The following is a 17,388-nucleotide window of genomic DNA, read 5'->3' as shown; positions in this document are numbered from 1 at the left end:
GGGCTTATTTCTGACATGTGATTTGGACAGAGTGTGAGAGATAATGTATCTATGCTTCCTGGGACTGCCTAGCTGACAAGGATTAGTAAGTCAGATAGGCTCAGGATGCAGTATGTGATACACCGTGGACTGAGGCTGCACAGACGTTGGCAGATCAAATTAGTCTCACTTTCTGTTGAAATCCAGAGGGTAATATTATCCAAGGAAGAGCAGGTGCAACATATTCTGCTGTGTTTGCAAGAAATTTGCTTCAGAGGAAACTTAATCAGGCCAAATGCCAGTGCTGGGGGGGAGTTGGTAGCTAAGGATTACGTTAGAAATATGGGTTTGTCCCAGAGAAAGGAGATTTTGGCACTGCAGAAGGATCTTTCTGTAGCCTTGAAATACAAACTCAACGAGGTTCAGCACTTCTGTTGCCTTGTTGCTTGTCTACTAATGATTAATCTAAACGGGGCCACCCAGAATGAATTCTCTTGAACTTTCAGAAAACTCAGATACAGTGACTGTATCCCAATTTCCAGTAAGAGAATAAGCATCAGCAAACTGTTTTTCTTACCTCATGCCCTTAACCTAAGAGTCTGGTTTTTTTCCGCTACTTTTGTACTAACGGAGAGAAAAGGTGAAGTGCTATACAAGAAAGAAAAACCGGGAAAAGAAGAAAGAATGCTTTATTTGCAATTTCCTTCCCAGTCAGTGACTATTTCACAGAGTAATATGGAGAGGCACAGTTTTGGTGGTTTCAGAGCACGGATTTTTGTGTCTATGAGTATCACAAACACCTTGTGATGGGCACAAAGATCCTGATCCTCTTTTCTTGTTTCCCAAGAGCAAGGAAGGACTAATTTTTCTTTTGGAAATTAACAGAATATTTATTTTTGCTAGGATTTTCATAATTTGGTGAGATTATTGATGAAACGTTGTACTATTGGCAATTTTAGGAATTTACAGGTTTTCCCAAATTGCTTAGGAGGCAGCAGAAATTAGTACCTTTTCCCTTCAAACAAGAATACTTCAACTTCTCAAATAGTCATCTTGTGCCAAGGTATTTGGGAGAAGACAGAAAAAACAATATTTGCCATTTAACTTAGTAAAACCAAGCTAAGTAAAGCTGGTGAGTCTAAGCTTCACTAAAGGCTTTCAGCTGGATCTGTGAGAAAAAGTGAATAATTCATAATACTACAATTTCTGTTGCTGTCTTATTTAGAAGTATCTGCCCAGTGTGTTGCGAAGGACATACAGTTGTGTATAGAAATGTATATAAAGATCTGAGGAAGTAGATTGAAAAGCTGGTAGATAAGGTAGAAGAGACAGCCAATAGAGGGAACTCAAATTGTACAGCAAATCTGAAAGAAGATAAATGGATAATTTAACAGCCATTCAGTTTCAAGAAAGACAAAGCACAAACTACATTGCATCAGAAAAGGACGAGAAATGATGATGGATGAAACACTTCAAGTAAGTGTTTAACACAACAGAATCACAGTTGCCTGCAGAATTCCCAGCTGAGGGCAAATTCAAAGAACTAAATAAGGATATGAGACTGATATGGTTTGAAGAGTTTTTCAAAATCCATTTAATATCAAGGCAGAAGACATTGATCAGTTGCTTGGTTAAAATGTTGAAAGGAAGAGTTAGAAACATTCTGTCTCTTGCATGCTTTATGCATAGAATCAAACCATAAACAGCAGAGCCAAATAAGAAGTTGTTTATGAAATAATAACTCTTCCTCTTCTGAGCAAACCCTTGGTTTCATGAAATTATTATGAACAGATGAATCATTTGCAGCTATAGCAACACATCAGTTGAGCTACTTCAGTAGGTACCCAGTCCTTCAGTATTACTCTTTCCCTTTGACAGCACAGCATGCCTGATACTGGTCAAAGCACATTTGGCTACCAGGAGCTCTGTACATATTTTCCTCCCTGAAGTACCTGGCAAATTTTACCAGTGGAGAACCTTTATAATAATTCCTCTGTAGAATGCATGTTTACTTTCAAAGGAGTGCAGCATTATTCCTGCTACTGTACCATCACCAGAAAGCACAATGATAATTCATAGTGGAAGAGCTGAACAATTGTGCGTGTATTAGATCCCTTTCCAGTCACAACTGGCTTCCTTCCACACTGCTAACAATTTCTATAGAGAAGCTAAAAGAAACTCCTGTTTTCTATCAGGAAAGTTAGTAGTATATTCATTTAATCTAATGACATTTTTAGGCATCAGAAAAAAATTCCCTGGCAGAAATGAAAACGCAGTGCACCGATGCATTATGTACTTGATGACCCAGACCCCTCCTCAGTAAGCCTTAGACAGAATAAACAAAGTCTCCTTCAACTATGAGGAAATTGTGGTAATTTATTTTTTTCATCAGCTCAGCCCCCCTCCCCAAACCCAGTATTTTTTTCTGAAATATAATGATTAAATATGGCCCTGAATCAGTAGGGGAAATAATTAATTCATATGTGCAAACAGTCAAAGGTTCATAGAAGTTATGTATCACTTTATCTTCTGTATTCTACCTATAGAAGAATTTTAGCACTCTTTTTGGTTTTAGTACACAGGCATACATACAGAAATACTTAGTGGTTTTCAAAACAACTTCCATTAAGTATTTGTATTATGAAGATCAAATCTGTGGATGACTGCAGTACACGTTCCCTTTTATCTGAACGAATCTGAAGTTCAAGGACTTTCAGATAAATGGCTCGCCTTTGGCCTATGTATTCTCACGTGAAAGCCACTTCAGCAAAACTCAGGAGTCCAATTCAGCTTTGCTGTAACTGGTCACGACTCTCTTGACTTCAGCAATGCTTCATATGCTGCTTACACCAGGTCTGAATTTATCCCTATGGCTTCTCGGTCACTAGTCCTCCCTTCCAACTCAGAAACTGCGTACATAATAAAAGTGATTCATTAGAAACCACTGGGTTCCAAAGTAGAGTGAACACTGAGACCTATAACTTTTTGATATGTGCTCAGTCATAAAAATGAATTTATATGGTCTTATTCCATAAACTCACTTTACAAATATTAGACCCACTACCATACTTCCATAAGCTGTAATCTTGTCAAAGCTCGTAAGTTAAGCAAGGTCAGAATTGGTCAATATTTGGATGAGAATCTCCAGGGTAAAAAAAAAAAAAAGTGTATACTCTGGAGGTCCTGCTCTGTTTATGTTAGGGCATACTGTGCTCCTTTTTAAAAGGATTTGGTATTAGTCTTAGAATACAACAAAATGTTGTATTTGCTTTAGCAATAGTTTAGACTTTGGCCACATCTGTGCTGCATCTTGGCTGTTTCAGCTAGCATCCTTTCCCAGAGATGAAGGTGATGTAGCAGATCAAGTCCTCTCCCCCCCACCACCCTTCAACCCAGGAGGCAGATCTACCAACAAATGCCTCCACTGCTACCCATCACCTTCTCTCTGAAGGGGTTTGTTGCTACCTCTATTATTTTTGCATTCTCTATGCTTTATCTAGCAAAATATACCTAAGAAATACATCTCTATGCCCAATACTCTCCCCTCCTTACCTTCTCCCATAAATAGCTTCCTCTGAGTATTTCATGCTCTCCCCCTTCTGAGCTCTTCCTTCAGGCAGCCCTGCCCCACTCCCAGGTATACACAATGTATTGCTGAAGTGCCTTTAACCTTTCCTTGTACTGGAGGAGCTTATATGTAAGAAAAGCTATACCTTGTGAAAGTATGCTGTGGGCAGAGCAGTATATAGTCACAAAAGACACCTAAATAATTGAAGGTGGTAAGAAAAAGTCAGTGCTGTGCAGTAACTTTTGGAGAAACAGCTTAGTCATGCATCTGAGGTAATATATAGATGCAGAAGGGAACTGCAAACCTATCTGGCTTTTCCTAACGCTGGAGCGTGCGGCCTCCAGCATGACTGCTCCTCCAGCATGCTTTATCGCTCTGCTATTAAGAACCGCTTTTACAGAAAAGATGATAAAATGGGAAAGGTCACCAATCCTATACCTCCTGCTCTGCATTGCAGCGGAAGGACTGCGAGTGGGCATCAAGGTCCCCAGTGGGGAGACAGGAACTCCCCCAGCCAGGGGTTCCCTCACCCCAGCTCACAGCCTGCCTGCTGCACCAAGGAGGAGCAAGGAAAAAGGGAATTTCTGGAGCTATGAGTCTATGTGGTGGTATCCCATGTCAGACAGCTGTTGACAACCAAGCTTCTTCATACTAGAGCAAATAATAAATTGGGTGTTAAGAAGCTGGATACCAAATTAGACAGGTCCCTAGCAAAGCTGTTCATAAGAGGCATGCATCAAAAATAGTGGCATGGAGGAGCAGTACATCAGGGGGTTCTCATGCAATAAAATGGAAAGCAAAAGTGCAGCCAGGACATAGAAAACCCTGACTAGGCTACAGCCAAATAAACTTAAAGAGCTTTGGGAATAAATTGGTGGTTTAATCCGGATCAGGAACAGGTGCTATGAACGTAATTCAGTAAATGGTCGAGAGCCTGCCAGAAGGGAGAGAAATGTGTTGCTTTTGAGATAATTTCCCAGAAGCTTCATAAAAGAAAATTGATTACTGGAGTTTAATAATTAAAACAGGGCCAGATATATAGTAATCAAATGAGTTTTTAATTACATCTCAAGCAGAAATAAAATCAAATTTGTGTACTTTGTATCAGAAAAGTCCTACTAAAATGCTTTGGTGGCTGGAAAAAATAAAATAAAAGCTAATTTCCATAGGAATTATAGTAGTTGGTTTAATTAAAAGACTAGATCAGAATGAGAGAGTCCTAAAGTGAAAGGATACTAAATACAGAATCCATGGTTTAAACATCAAATCAATGTCTGAATAAAGACACTTTATAGACCAAGTGCAAAGTCTGCACTGTCAGGTATCCCTAATCTAAATTAATGTGTGACAAAATAAAGTATCTTAAAATTACACTATATATTTTGTAAGTATTCCATAGAATTAATTGCTTGTGCTGTGGTAAAAATGAATATCAAAGACATGGTTTATTCTTTCTTAAATACTCCTTTTAATCTACTTCATCAAATTTAATGTTATAAGTTAACCATTCTTGCCATTTAGCTGATAACCTCTGTTGCACCTGGGTTATTAGACTGTGGTATGCACTTAGGTATATATTTCTAAGAAATATATGTATTTACTTTTAGATTTAAAATGTGTTTACAGCTCATAATATACAGTGATTACTGTAGAACTGTGTGGGTGCTTCCCGAATCCATCCCCAACCTACTTGGGCTTCTGGTCTCTGCTGTAGTCAATGCAAAGCTGATTGACCTAAGCAGCTCGAGCACTCACAGTCCTCCTGGCACTGTACATGAGAGGGCTGCTTCCCACCATAAGAATGTGACATATGCCTAGGCCTGGAGGAACAAGCACAGCAGTAGGTCATGCCCAGACCTCTGCATTTGCTCCCTGGCACTAGGATTGAAAACATCATGGTCTTGTGGTCAGTCTTGGAAAAAAAAAAATAATCAAACAGTACAGAAAGGACACAGACATAGCCGAGAGCTGCACAGCCACACTGAGACCGAGTCCACTGTCCCAGTGAGCTCCTTCTCCTCTGTATTGCCTGTAGCAGGTACAGGTTGCTGGTATAGCATTTATGCCAGGAACAGCCTGTACTGCATTTTATGCTTACAGATCCTAGGGCTGATGGGGTGTGAGTGCAGAATGCCGCCTTTGTGCTTAGAAATGTTTGAAATAGACTGATTTTTAAACACTGATTTTTTATTTTTTTTTTTTTTTTTTTACTGTAAAGTGTATATTGGAAAAACACTTTGCAAAAACTTTCTCAGGATTTAAGAAATACCAGCAAGCTTAACAGCCAGTGGATGGATACTGGCTTTGCACAGAAAGGATCTGATGAATTGCTGTCAAGAGTTTCTACCTCTAGACACAGTTGGCAGTGGTAACACAGGTGCTAATGATAACAGTGAGCTTTTCAGGTATTTTCAGGTGTTTATAATGTATTACTGCCCCTCTGTTTTGGACTCTGCCAAAGCAGGTTTAAGGAATACACAATGGTGTGAAATACAGAGCTAAAAATGGGCATCTCTGAGACACAGTGATGGGAATGTTTCAAATCCATATCCATTCTATCAAATGAATGACAGTCACCAGTGAGCAATACTATATGTGGCAGAGACTGCACTAAACTCTGCCTCTTAACCCAGGCCCAAGGTTGCAAAATTATCTGCCCAGTCTGTGCCATATTCTAAGGAAATAATTTCAAGCAGATTTGCTTCAAGTTCCACACAAATCAGCTTCTTACACATGGCGTGAGTTTTCAGAAGTGCTGAGCATTCATATTTCCTACCGAAGTCAACTGAAATTGCAGGTTTTCAGCACATCTTAAAATCAGGCCATTAACCCTTAATTATCATATAATAGCTCAATTAAAAATCTACCAATACTTACTTCAGTAGCTAACCAAGCTCCCATGGCTTGCAGACTAGCTATAAAAAAATCCAGTTCTTTAGTGGTGTCTGGACTCTGGGGACCATTTAAAGTGGTTGCTGTTAACCCTGCTATTTAAAGCAAATAATGAAAATGATCAACTGCAAAGGTACCTGCTTCCCCTTTCCTTTCTTATCCTTATAATTTCCTGCACTTTTAGAACAGCAACATTTGCTGTCTTCTCTGTCGTTACTTTTTTGTTTCTCTTGCACCAACCCTTTATTTCAAATGACAAATACGTCATTTCCATGCTGTCATAGAAAGTATGATACCCAAGGCTCATGAAAACCCACTTCTTGCTAGTCAAAAAAGCTTCAAAAGACTAGTACTCCTCTGTCCTGAAAGGGCACATTACATGACCCCTTGGGAGGTGACTGGTTAACCCTTTCTTCACATCTGGGTGCTGCTGTTTAAGGTTCTGTCTCTAAAGTAGGAATAAAACCAAGTGAAGCACTTGTGGTCTTTCCACGTAAGCTTTTGATACTAAAGGGGAAGGTAAAAGAAACTTCTAGCAAAGATGTGCAGGAATTATATAATTTTGGAGCTGATTTAAAGCCAGCTGAAACCAGAGAAAAGGTTCTTACTGGCTTCTGTGAGCTTTGGACTGGGTATGTAGAAAAGAGGCGATTTCAGTGCAATCTAAAAAGAAAACTTTTTTTTTTTTCCTTTATTTTGAGCATACAAATGGTTTTTTTGCCAGCTTTGGAAAGCACAGTACTGTTGTCGTTTACTTATCTATAGGAAATAAGAATTTAGCACTAGGGAGAATCTAAAGGTTATTTCAGCTTTGTCCAACTTGTCATCCAACCAGTGGACCTCCTGCTCATAGATGCCAGCAACCAAATAGCCTCAGTCACTTGGGGGATACCTCAAAAGGACTATCTTTAAGGATTACAAGTAAGCTAAAGTAGTTGAGCAGCAACTCTGCCACCTTATGTGTGGTTTTTTATATTTTTGGTGGCTTACTTAAAGTCTCAGATAAGGTAAGATAAAGAGATCTCAGTGGGAACAATAAACTGGAATTTATAAGGAATTTATAGCTGGGGGTGAAGAGGGTGGGGGCATGGTGCAGATTAAACTGTTTTTACCCTGCTACTCCCTGGACTGTCCATGAAAGGAAGGGAAATACTGTCAATATTTTTTCTCTCATCCTCTCTTTTTTTAATCTTTTTCCAGTGTCTAGTGAAGTTGAATGTGAAACTGAAGCCTATGCTGGACTCTGTGGCAGTAAATAGAGGTAAATGGGAGGAGCTGCACCAAAAAAGACTTCCTACTCAGGCGGCATCCTCATCATCCTTTTCCTCTAGCTTTCCTATGTCGCTCAAAGACATAAATTAAGCCTGCAAATGTCAGTGTCGCTTTACGATAAGAGCTGTCTGAAAGGTTTTCATAAGCTTAGGCCCACCATTTTTTTTAAGAAATGCTTTCACAGACATGCTTAATTGAGTGGATATTATCTTGATGGCAGCATAGTTTGCTTTTACTGGGAGGCTTAGTGGGACTGAAAGGAAGGCCTGCGGTGAGACTGCGCTGGTATCCGGAGCGACACAGAAGACTTAGCACAAGAAGCATTCATTCAGCTCCACTACATTTCAACTGCTGCTGTAAAAATCTGTAAAGCTGACAACAGACTGAAATATAAGAACTTACAGCTTAATAAAATTAATAATACAGAGCAGAACTGGGATGCAAACTGGTCAATTCATATTCAAGGAGCTGCAGGAAAACAGAATAGTATGTAATTACATTGTTGTTTTGCATCTCTTCACTACATGTTATGAATCAATTATGCCTGCTTTTGTGATGTTCCTCTCTCACTCTTCCTTCCTCTTTTATGCCTGAATGTTCTGAAAAGCCTGCTTTGTATTCTAAAGAAGTATTTTTTTACAACAAAGCTTCTTAGTGATTGATCAGGGCCTTTAGAATTGCCTACCTTTGCTACATTTAAAAACAAACTTTATTATCTTTAAAAACACCAACCTGTCCCTGCTTCCCCGAGAAATTCATATTAACAATGCAGTAAATTTCTCAGCAAGGGGAAGTTTGCGTAAAGGCAAAATATTGCATGGTAATTTTAGAGTTGGGTTTTTTTTTATTTTAAAAAATGCTCTTTTAACACATTCATTTTTTTTTAAATTACAGTGTCCCCTAAGGAAAAGTTTAATGGCTTTAATGAAAATAGAATACAAATAAAAAAGAAAATCTGTTGCTTTGTGCTTCAGGTTTATTTTACATTGAAAAGTGGACTATGGATAAGCCTTTCCAGTATAATTTCCAGTTGAAATTAATATTTTGAAATGGTGGAGAGGAAGAATATCATCATACTGGACTGACTACCTCTTACTTCTCTTGCAGTTCTTTCAGTACAATTTGAGATGCTACCATTACAGCCACCACAGCACTAGTCAAGGCTCACATGTCTGTGGTAAAGGCGTTCATAAAAATCTAATCAAACATGATAGGTCACAAAACCAAACATGTCTACATGTCTAGTTCTTTGTGATGACAGTACTGTTACCTGAAAGTTGGTCTCTTTCCATTAGTGCAAAGATCACTAGTGTAGCAAAACTGTGATCTATGATTTGAGGGTGCTTTCTCTGCTGCATGACCGGACACAAGAGGAGTCATGTTGCAGTGCTTACAAGTTCCCATTCATAGGCTTTTTTTGCCTTTGTACTCCATGAAAAATGGGATTCTAAATATAGGGTTGTCTGGCAGCAGAAATTAAAGCTGAATTCAGCTTAGTTTTACACCTGTGCCAAACTCCATTTACTTCAGTGGGATTACCTTGAACTGGCACCAGTTTAATGGAAATCAGAACCTAGCTCAGCTGACCAGATGCTAAAAAGAGCTTTCCTCCTTTCTAAGGAAAGTGAGTCGTTAGCGCCTTTGAAAAGCTGACTACATCTGTCTGACAATCAAACAGAAACAACAAATCTGCTGATCGCTTCTTTAAAAAAAAAAAATGCAACAAAACAAAAACCCTCTGTGCTACTAATCATGTGTATAGGAGAAGAGCTGGAAATTTCAGTACCATTGCGAGCCGTTCTGTTAGTATTCAACTGAATCACATCACTTTCTCTAGCAGAAAGAAGCAGGGAAGACCAGAAATGCAGACTGCAGAGCAGTGAATACATGCACCAAATGGAAATGTTTCTGCTATTATTTTACCACTTCTTTTTTCCCTGAATAAAGACAGATGCAGGATAGGAAGCAGCAAGCCATGCAAAACTTACATGATATACTTTATGGGAGAAACAGGTATAAGGAACTGACATAGTACTGCTGGCAGGTACACACAGCTTTCCTGAATTTTGATATTGCATATTGCTAAGTATAACGTAATTTATAGTGCATACCCTACAGCTTCCCCCAAGGTTGAGTCTTCCCTCTTTTCCTCTCCTTTTTATTGGCTTCAGTGCGCTGTTGCCCATGGCAACACCCACCGGCAGGGATGGGGATTCAGCACCACCGCAACCTGACATACAGCTGAAGCTCTAACAATGTCAACCATCAATCAAGTGACTGTTTGTAATTGCCTCCATCTATTTCTCCTGTCTTTCTGTATCTTTGCTATTGTGGGTCAAAATTCAGAAAGTGCTGACTAATGTTATGGTTCTGTTCCTCCATCACAAGGAAGAAAATGAGAGAGCACGGCTAGATCTTTATCAAATTGCTCTCAGACAAAATGAAGCAACCTTCCTGAAACCAGGCGGGCACAGTAGCGCATCTCAGAACAGCATTTGGTCTCTGAAAGTGATATAGCTCAACCTTAAACAAACAAACAAACAAACAAATAAAAGTCTTACACTTTTTTTTAACACTTAGCTTAGGAATCAGCAAAAGACTTGCATTTTTGAGAAAAAGAAGATTCTTTGTGGAAGCATGCAGTACAGTAAAGAAACATATTCCAAGCTTCTCATATTTAAAATGGTGGAAAACACTTTTTAGCTAGTGCTTACAAGGTTGATAGACAGAAATTGTATCTGCTTTTCATTATTTCTGATAAGGAAGCATTTTCCCAGTACTTAAGTCAGTTTTGCCAGACTCTTCCGAGATGCGCACAGGAGAGATGACTGTGTGTAGGTTATTAAATGGGCATTCTCCCTCTTTAACTTGTTTCCCTGCCCACTGCACAAGGAGAGATCAAAACCCATTGAAATCAGCTTAGTTCTGTGAGCATGTATAAAATACAGGTCTACAAGAGACAAGGACAAATTAGAGGGCATGTGGAGAAGAGGACAGAGAACCCACTGTTACCCAGGACAGTGATAGTAAAGCGCTGCTTGGCCTTTCCCTGGAGAGGCCAAACTCATCTGGTCTGCCTCAGCAACAGAAAAGTCATCACTTGTTTTCCTCAGCTGTCAGTGGAAATTTGGCCTTGAATGAGGGCTGTAGCTTTTATAATTCCAGTGCTAAAATGTGCTGAGCACATCCATAGGGTCACAGGGGTTTGATTCTCCCCCAAAGGCTCTTCAAGCTGGTTCAACAGCAATGCCTTTTTTCTAGGTGTCCTACTGATTAGTACTAACCACATCCTGAATTCAGGCAGGTTTCTTGTCTCATGAATTACAGGCCATGAGGTCTCACAGGAGCCAGCCAGCAGCCCTCACTTCATCAGCAGAAAATGCTCAGGAGAAGACCTCAGTCTTCATCCCCATCCTCAAGAGATAGTTCAGGCTACACAATAATTCTACTCAGGATTCCCACCTGTAAGACTGCTTACCAAAATCAACCTTTCCTCACAAAAAAAAAAAAAAAAAAAAAAAAAAGCATCAACACTTTAGCATCGTGTAGGGTAATCCAGAAGGAGCCTGACATTCAAATCCTACTTGATTAGGAGCAGGCTTTTGAACTGCAGGTGCCCCTTCCCCACCAGTCTGTGGGGAGTCAGAAGGGTGGGTTTGTCTCCTGCCCTCCTGACAAAGCCCCTTACATATGCTCAGCAAGGAGCTGAGCAAGGAGCAGGTGGGACACCTGCTGGGTACAGCCCCAATTTCTGCTTCCTGCCTGGGAGATGCACAGAGTAGACAGGCTTTGGTGGAAGAGCTCAGGAGGGGCTCATAGGTACATCCTCCTGCATCAAAGTGCTCCCCTGCAACACAACACTGTGACCCCGCCAGAAAACCACACACTCTTCAAGGTGAGGAGCACCTGGGGTAGACACTGTCCTGTGGTTCAGATAGAAGGGTCTCCCACCTTTCAAGAATGAGATGTCCAAGAGATGTCTTTGGCCATAGTTCCAGTAGTAAAGACAATTTCCCCTAAAAGTGTCCCATCATTTTGCCTTTCTCCCAGCCTGGGACCCACAGGTGAAACAGAACAGCTTCATCTGTTGTGATCGGGATGTAGACATCTCCTTGTCAGGACACAGTTTTGCTCCTGCTCTGAAACAGAACCACTCTTACAAGGTCAGGCAGCAGCAGCTCACAGAAGTGTAAACTGGATGCCTCATGTGGCAACTGGACACTGAACTCCCACGCAGTTCTGTCACAGCCAGCCCCTCTATTTGAAGGGCCAGGGATCTTGCTGAGAAGGTTGTTAGTAAGTTTTGTGCCCTGCAGAAAATAACCATCAAGTAGACAAGTGTGTTTCATTTTAGCTCAGGTATTCCTTCAGACTGTGTCCTTGGTACAGCAGCTGCATTTTTCTGGACTGGTGACCTTGCTAATTGCTCCTTCTTATAGTGGACTGCAATTTCATAATGTGCCTGTAGTTATCAACAAAGCCAATTCTAGTACTCACAGACTATTTTTGAAAACTGCAACCAGCAGTGCCTAATGTAATTTGTAACATTTAGATGAATTAATCCTAGTGGAAAAATAAGAGTGTTTCAGTCTACAGGCCAAATACTTACTTTTCCTTCATAAAACTTAAACAATTCTAGTTATTGGTAGATCATTTATGCATTGAGTGAAATTTTAGAACAGGTTTATTTCAAGGTTATGTAAAACATAGTAACAGACACTTCGAATGCTTAAGAGTGTTTTAGGCAAGAAAATGTAGACCAAGACGTTTTTTTAATTGGCTTTGTCAAAGAAACAAGATTTTTAAGAGTAAAATCATGTGAATAATTTCTAACATAACAATGAAATGGGAGGTATAAATCAGCTGAAATGAGAGACCCCAGAGATTTCCATACTTTAATGTACCAGTATTGGAACACATACTGTATACTGCTTGTTATCTTTTTTTCCTTGGACTACTTTGTAATTAATTAACAATGTATAAGAATGTTGGGCACCATGTCTTAGAGTTGTGTGGGGAATACCATTATAAGCTCTGAACCTTTGCCTGTGGGAAACAACTGACACATGCACAAAAATACAGTGTGTATGTTCTAATGCAAATGAATACTACATACTTTCCAAATGTGTAACTTAAGACTTCTGCATCCTTTTCTTTTTTGCATTTTAAGACCATTACCCTCATGGTTTTGCTTTAGTAGCCCAAACAATGCTGATTCAGCTTTTTAAAGCATGTTTTCAAAATTAACAATTTGGTTTTACTGGTCTCTCCGTAAAAAAAAATAAATCATTTTAATGGTTTGCTGTGGGTTCTTTTACTTATTATTCTTCTTTGAAACTACCTTGTTAGGATGAATCAGAGCAGTATCTATTGATTACTGAATCACACAAACAGAAGAGCAGTGAAAACACACACGCCAAGCAGCTCACATACGGTTTTTGAAACATGACCTTGCAGCACTGATGCCTGGGAGCAAACCTAACTTCACTGGATACACTTGGCATTAGTCTGGAATGGCCAGAAACCAAATCTGGCTGGCGACTCTGACAGACGTATTCACACGTACAGAAATCACAGATTATACAGCCTGTGATACTGGACGTACCGTTGTTCAGTAGAAATAACAGGAAGGACATGAAACACGTGGGCTGTCCCTCCAAGGAACATGAAATGTTGAAATGTTTCAGAAAAGTTACAAATAATTTCTCCTACTTTTTTTTAAAGCCGCAGGAAAGCTGGCAGATTGTGCTAAAGTACAAACAGCCTTCCTTCCATCAGCCATAACAAACTCTGGATCTCGAGGCTGTAAAGGGGATGTTTCATGTTCAAAAAGCCCACGACAGCCATGATGTTCTGTCCTGTGTTCCAGGACTGCGTGTTTAGCTTAGGGCCTGCTTTTACCCTAGTGCTTAAGAGAACTCTTGCACTACATTTAGAAATAAAGGAGGTTTGGTTATACTCTTTATTCTTTCCGGCTGCACGAGATGCTGAGACAGGGCAAACATGTCAGTCTCGGCAGTGTTTTCAGATGTCGCCAACTCTTTGGGCCGATCTGGAATCGTCACTGAACAGCCCGTTCCACTACTGGGGAGATAAAAGCACGAACGGGAAAGGAAAACGGCAGCCAAACGCCGGGGACGCGGTTCCTCTCTCGAGCACCAGCTTCCATTCGCACCAGGGCGGCCGGATAAACCAGGCCCCGCCGGCCGCCGCTGTGCCCGCCCTTCGCCGCCGCGGGCCGCCGGAGCAGCAGGAGGTCAGGAGGGCGGGGGGAGGCAGGAGAGCTCACCACAGAGGCCGGTTCCCCGGCCCTCGCAGGGAGACGGCGGGGCCGCCCCGCGCCGCCGCCCGGGCCGCGGTCACTCCAGCCCGGGTCTCCCCCGCCCCGCCGCGGGGCCCGCGCGCGCCAGCCGCTTCTACTTCCGGGGGCGCGGCGGCGCCCTTCGCCGCCTGCCGGCAGTACTTCCGCTCCGGCGGCTGCCGTTGCCATGGCAGCCAGGGGCCCGGCTTCCGCTTCCGCTTCCGCCTCCGCTCCGGCGGGGCCGTTGCCGTGGCAGCGGCGATGGAGGGCGCGCCGGTGCCCGACGGGCAGTACACGGCCGTCGTCTACGGGCTGATCGGCGGCGGGCGGTACGGGGAGGCGGTGTCGCTGCTGAGCCGCGAGCTGCAGAAGAGCTGCCGCTCCCGGGGCGGCCTCTCCCTGCTGGGCTACTGCCACTACCAGCTGCAGGACTTCGCGGCGGCGGCCGAGTGCTACGAGCAGCTGGTGGCGCTGCACCCCGACCTGGACGCGTACCGGCTCTACCAGGCGCAGGCACTCTACAAGGCCGGGCTCTACGCCGAGGCCCTGCGGGCCGCCAGCCCCCTGCTGGACCTCCCCGCCTACCAGGGCCGGGCCCTGCGCCTCCAGGCCGCTGTCCACTATGCCCAGGGCGACCTCCCGGCGGCCAAGAGCCTGGTGGAGGAGGCCCTCGCCGCCGCTGCCGACGGCGGCCCCGGCGCAGCCGAGGACCCCTCGGAGCGGGCTGACGCCGAGATCAACCTGGGCTGCCTGCTGTACCGGCAGGGGCGGCACGAAGAGGCCAGCGGCAAGTTTGCCGGTGCCATGCAAGTGTTGGGTTACTGCCCTGAGCTGTCCTACAACATGGCGCTGTGCTGCTACGCGGCCAAGCAGTATGCCCCTGCCCTCAAACATATCTCCGATATCATAGAGCGCGGCATCCACCAGCACCCAGAGCTCAGTGTGGGCATGACCACTGAGGGCATTGATGTCCGCAGCGTAGGCAACACCCTGCTCCTGCACCGCACAGCCCTGGTGGAGGCCTTCAACCTCAAGGCAGCCATTGAGTACCAACTGCGCAACCTGAAAGCGGCCCAGGAGGCGCTCACAGATATGCCGCCGAGGGCCGAAGAGGAGTTGGATCCAGTCACACTGCACAACCAAGCACTAATGAACATGGACAGCCAGCCCACTGAAGGGTTTGAGAAACTGCAGTTTCTTCTGCTGCAGAACCCTTGTCCACCAGAAACTTTTGGAAACTTGTTACTCCTCTATTGCAAACATCAGTATTATGACCTGGCAGCTGATGTGCTGGCAGAGAATGCCCATCTGACTTATAAACTGCTCACACCTTACCTGTACAACTTCTTGGATGCCATTATTACTTGTCAAACTGCCCCTGAGGAGGCTTTCCACAAGTTAGATGATTCATCAGGGACACTGACTGAGCAGCTGAGAAAACTCACGAAGCAGGTACAGGAAGCTAGACAAAATTGGGATGATGAAACTGTAAAAAAAACAGTTAATGAGTATGACGAGACCCTGGAAAAATATGTACCTCTCTTGATGGCCCAGGCAAAGATCTACTGGGACATGAAGAATTACACAATGGTAGAAAAGATTTTCCGCAAATCAGTGGAGTTCTGTAATGAACATGAGGTGTGGAAACTCAATGTGGCTCACGTGCTCTTCATGCAAGAGAACAAGTATAAAGAGGCTATTAGCTTCTATGAGCCAATAGTTAAGAAGCACTATGACAACATTCTCCACGTCAGTGCTATTGTGTTAGCTAACCTCTGTGTCTCCTACATCCTCACAAGTCAGAATGAAGATGCAGAGGAACTGCTGAGGAAGATTGAGAAAGGAGAAGAGCAGCTGTCCTATAATAATCCTGATAAAAATGTCTACCATCTCTGCATTGTCAATCTGGTCATTGGTACCCTTTACTGTGTGAAGGGAAACTATGACTTCGGTATTTCAAGGGTCATTAAAAGCCTGGAGCCATATAACAAAAAACTGAGCACTGACACATGGTATTATGCCAAACGGTGTTTCCTGTCCTTGCTGGAGAACATGTCGAAGCACATGATTATGCTACATGACAACATTATTCAAGAGTGTGTTCAGTTTCTGAAGCAGTGTGAGCTGTATGGAAGAAACATCCCAGCTGTCATCGAGCAGCCCCTTGAAGAGAAGAGGATGCACAGTGGGAAGAATACCGTTACCTACGAAGCCAGGCTTCTGAGGGCCCTGATGTATAAGATCATTGGGTGGACTGCATAACATGTACCTGTACAGTAGAGATGAGAACTTTCTGTCTGTACTTTTCTTATGCTTGTGAGGTGATGCTCACCCTGGTAGTCCACAGTGATACAGGTTTTTCTTCATTGCTTACCTTTAAAGATTTTGCCCTGTATTTTAACAACATTCAGTGGAAAATGGAATATTTGCATGAAATTAACTTGCACCAAATAACTAGGGGCATTCTCAGTCATCTGTCATGTTAAATACACCTTATTGACCAAGAACTTCATTACGAGTTTTAACCTATAAAAAATTTTACCCTTCTGAAATTTTGACCAATTCTTTCCATTGGTTGACAGTTGAAAATAATTTGTTACCCATCTCTTCTAGCACAGAAATTGAAGAACTAGAGCTGTTTTAATTATCCAGTTTGTGCCTGTGTGTGAAATGTTTCTTTCTTCCACTTTTTCCAAGGAATTTTTAATGTTACAGACCATGATGATGGTATATTCAAACACAAAAAATGTCTTTATAATAAAAAAATTGGTCCTACAAACATTAACATCGCCTTTTTCTAATAGTAATGCACAAGTATTCTGGCAAATTGTATACCTAATACAGGGACCAGGAATATAGTCCAAGAAGGATGTATTAGGATGGTACCTCGGTTTAGGTCTACCCTTGCAGTAAAGTTTGTTATGACTGGACGTAACTGGCTTCAGAGACACTGCCCAGCGCTGCCCCTCAGCTTGTGCGACCTGCAGAGTCCCGTGTGCCTGCGTCGTCCGAGCGGCAGCTGCTGCCCTGCACGCCCCTTTGGTACCAAGGGCTTACTTAATGCAGTCCTCCAGTTGCAGCATGGCCTGCCCCTTTAATCCAAATACTGTTCTTAGAATATACTAGTCTCTGGTAAGAGACCCTGTGAATGTGAAATTATATTATTTCCCATATTTCTCAAAAAAAGAATGTAACTTCCATTTCATGCTAAGCTTATGACTTCTACCCTTAGATGGAAGAAATCTCCTTCTCAGTTTCCTCCTTGTGTTACTGTTCCTGCATCTCTGAACACCTCTCTGAAGCCCTGTTTATTTGCTTAATTCCTTTATTTGGCATCTCCATCACATTGGCATCAGTGTATTTTCTCAAGTCTTTC

At 42.5% G+C, this 17,388-nt stretch overlaps 2 protein-coding genes across 2 annotated transcripts in view; both read left to right on the top strand.

Moving 5' to 3' along the window:
* PDE11A (phosphodiesterase 11A) overlaps positions 1-11,224 on the top strand; it is a 139,973-nt gene extending 128,749 nt beyond the window's left edge. Inside the window, exon 20 of the mRNA XM_074910981.1 lies at positions 7,640-11,224. Coding sequence (XP_074767082.1) covers positions 7,640-7,801 — 162 coding nt within the window. The 3' untranslated portion in view covers positions 7,802-11,224. The remainder of the gene's footprint in view (positions 1-7,639) is intronic.
* Positions 11,225-14,251: 3,027 nt separating this feature from the next.
* Positions 14,252-16,780, top strand: IFT70B (intraflagellar transport 70B). The gene has a single exon (XM_074910643.1). It carries the CDS (start codon positions 14,274-14,276, stop codon positions 16,272-16,274), a length of 2,001 nt encoding a protein of 666 aa, XP_074766744.1. The 5' UTR covers positions 14,252-14,273; the 3' UTR covers positions 16,275-16,780.
* Positions 16,781-17,388: the final 608 nt, after the last annotated feature.

The sequence above is a fragment of the Athene noctua genome, chromosome 7 (genome assembly GCF_965140245.1).
Source record: "Athene noctua chromosome 7, bAthNoc1.hap1.1, whole genome shotgun sequence".
Classification (NCBI taxonomy): domain Eukaryota; kingdom Metazoa; phylum Chordata; class Aves; order Strigiformes; family Strigidae; genus Athene; species Athene noctua.
Note: the sequence above shows the minus strand (reverse complement) of the source record. Positions and strands in the feature narration are given on the sequence as shown.

Bases quoted from the DNA above. Each gene is read 5' to 3' on its own strand.
- IFT70B (XM_074910643.1), top strand. From the start codon at position 14,274: ATGGAGGGCGCGCCGGTGCCCGACGGGCAGTACACGGCCGTCGTCTAC.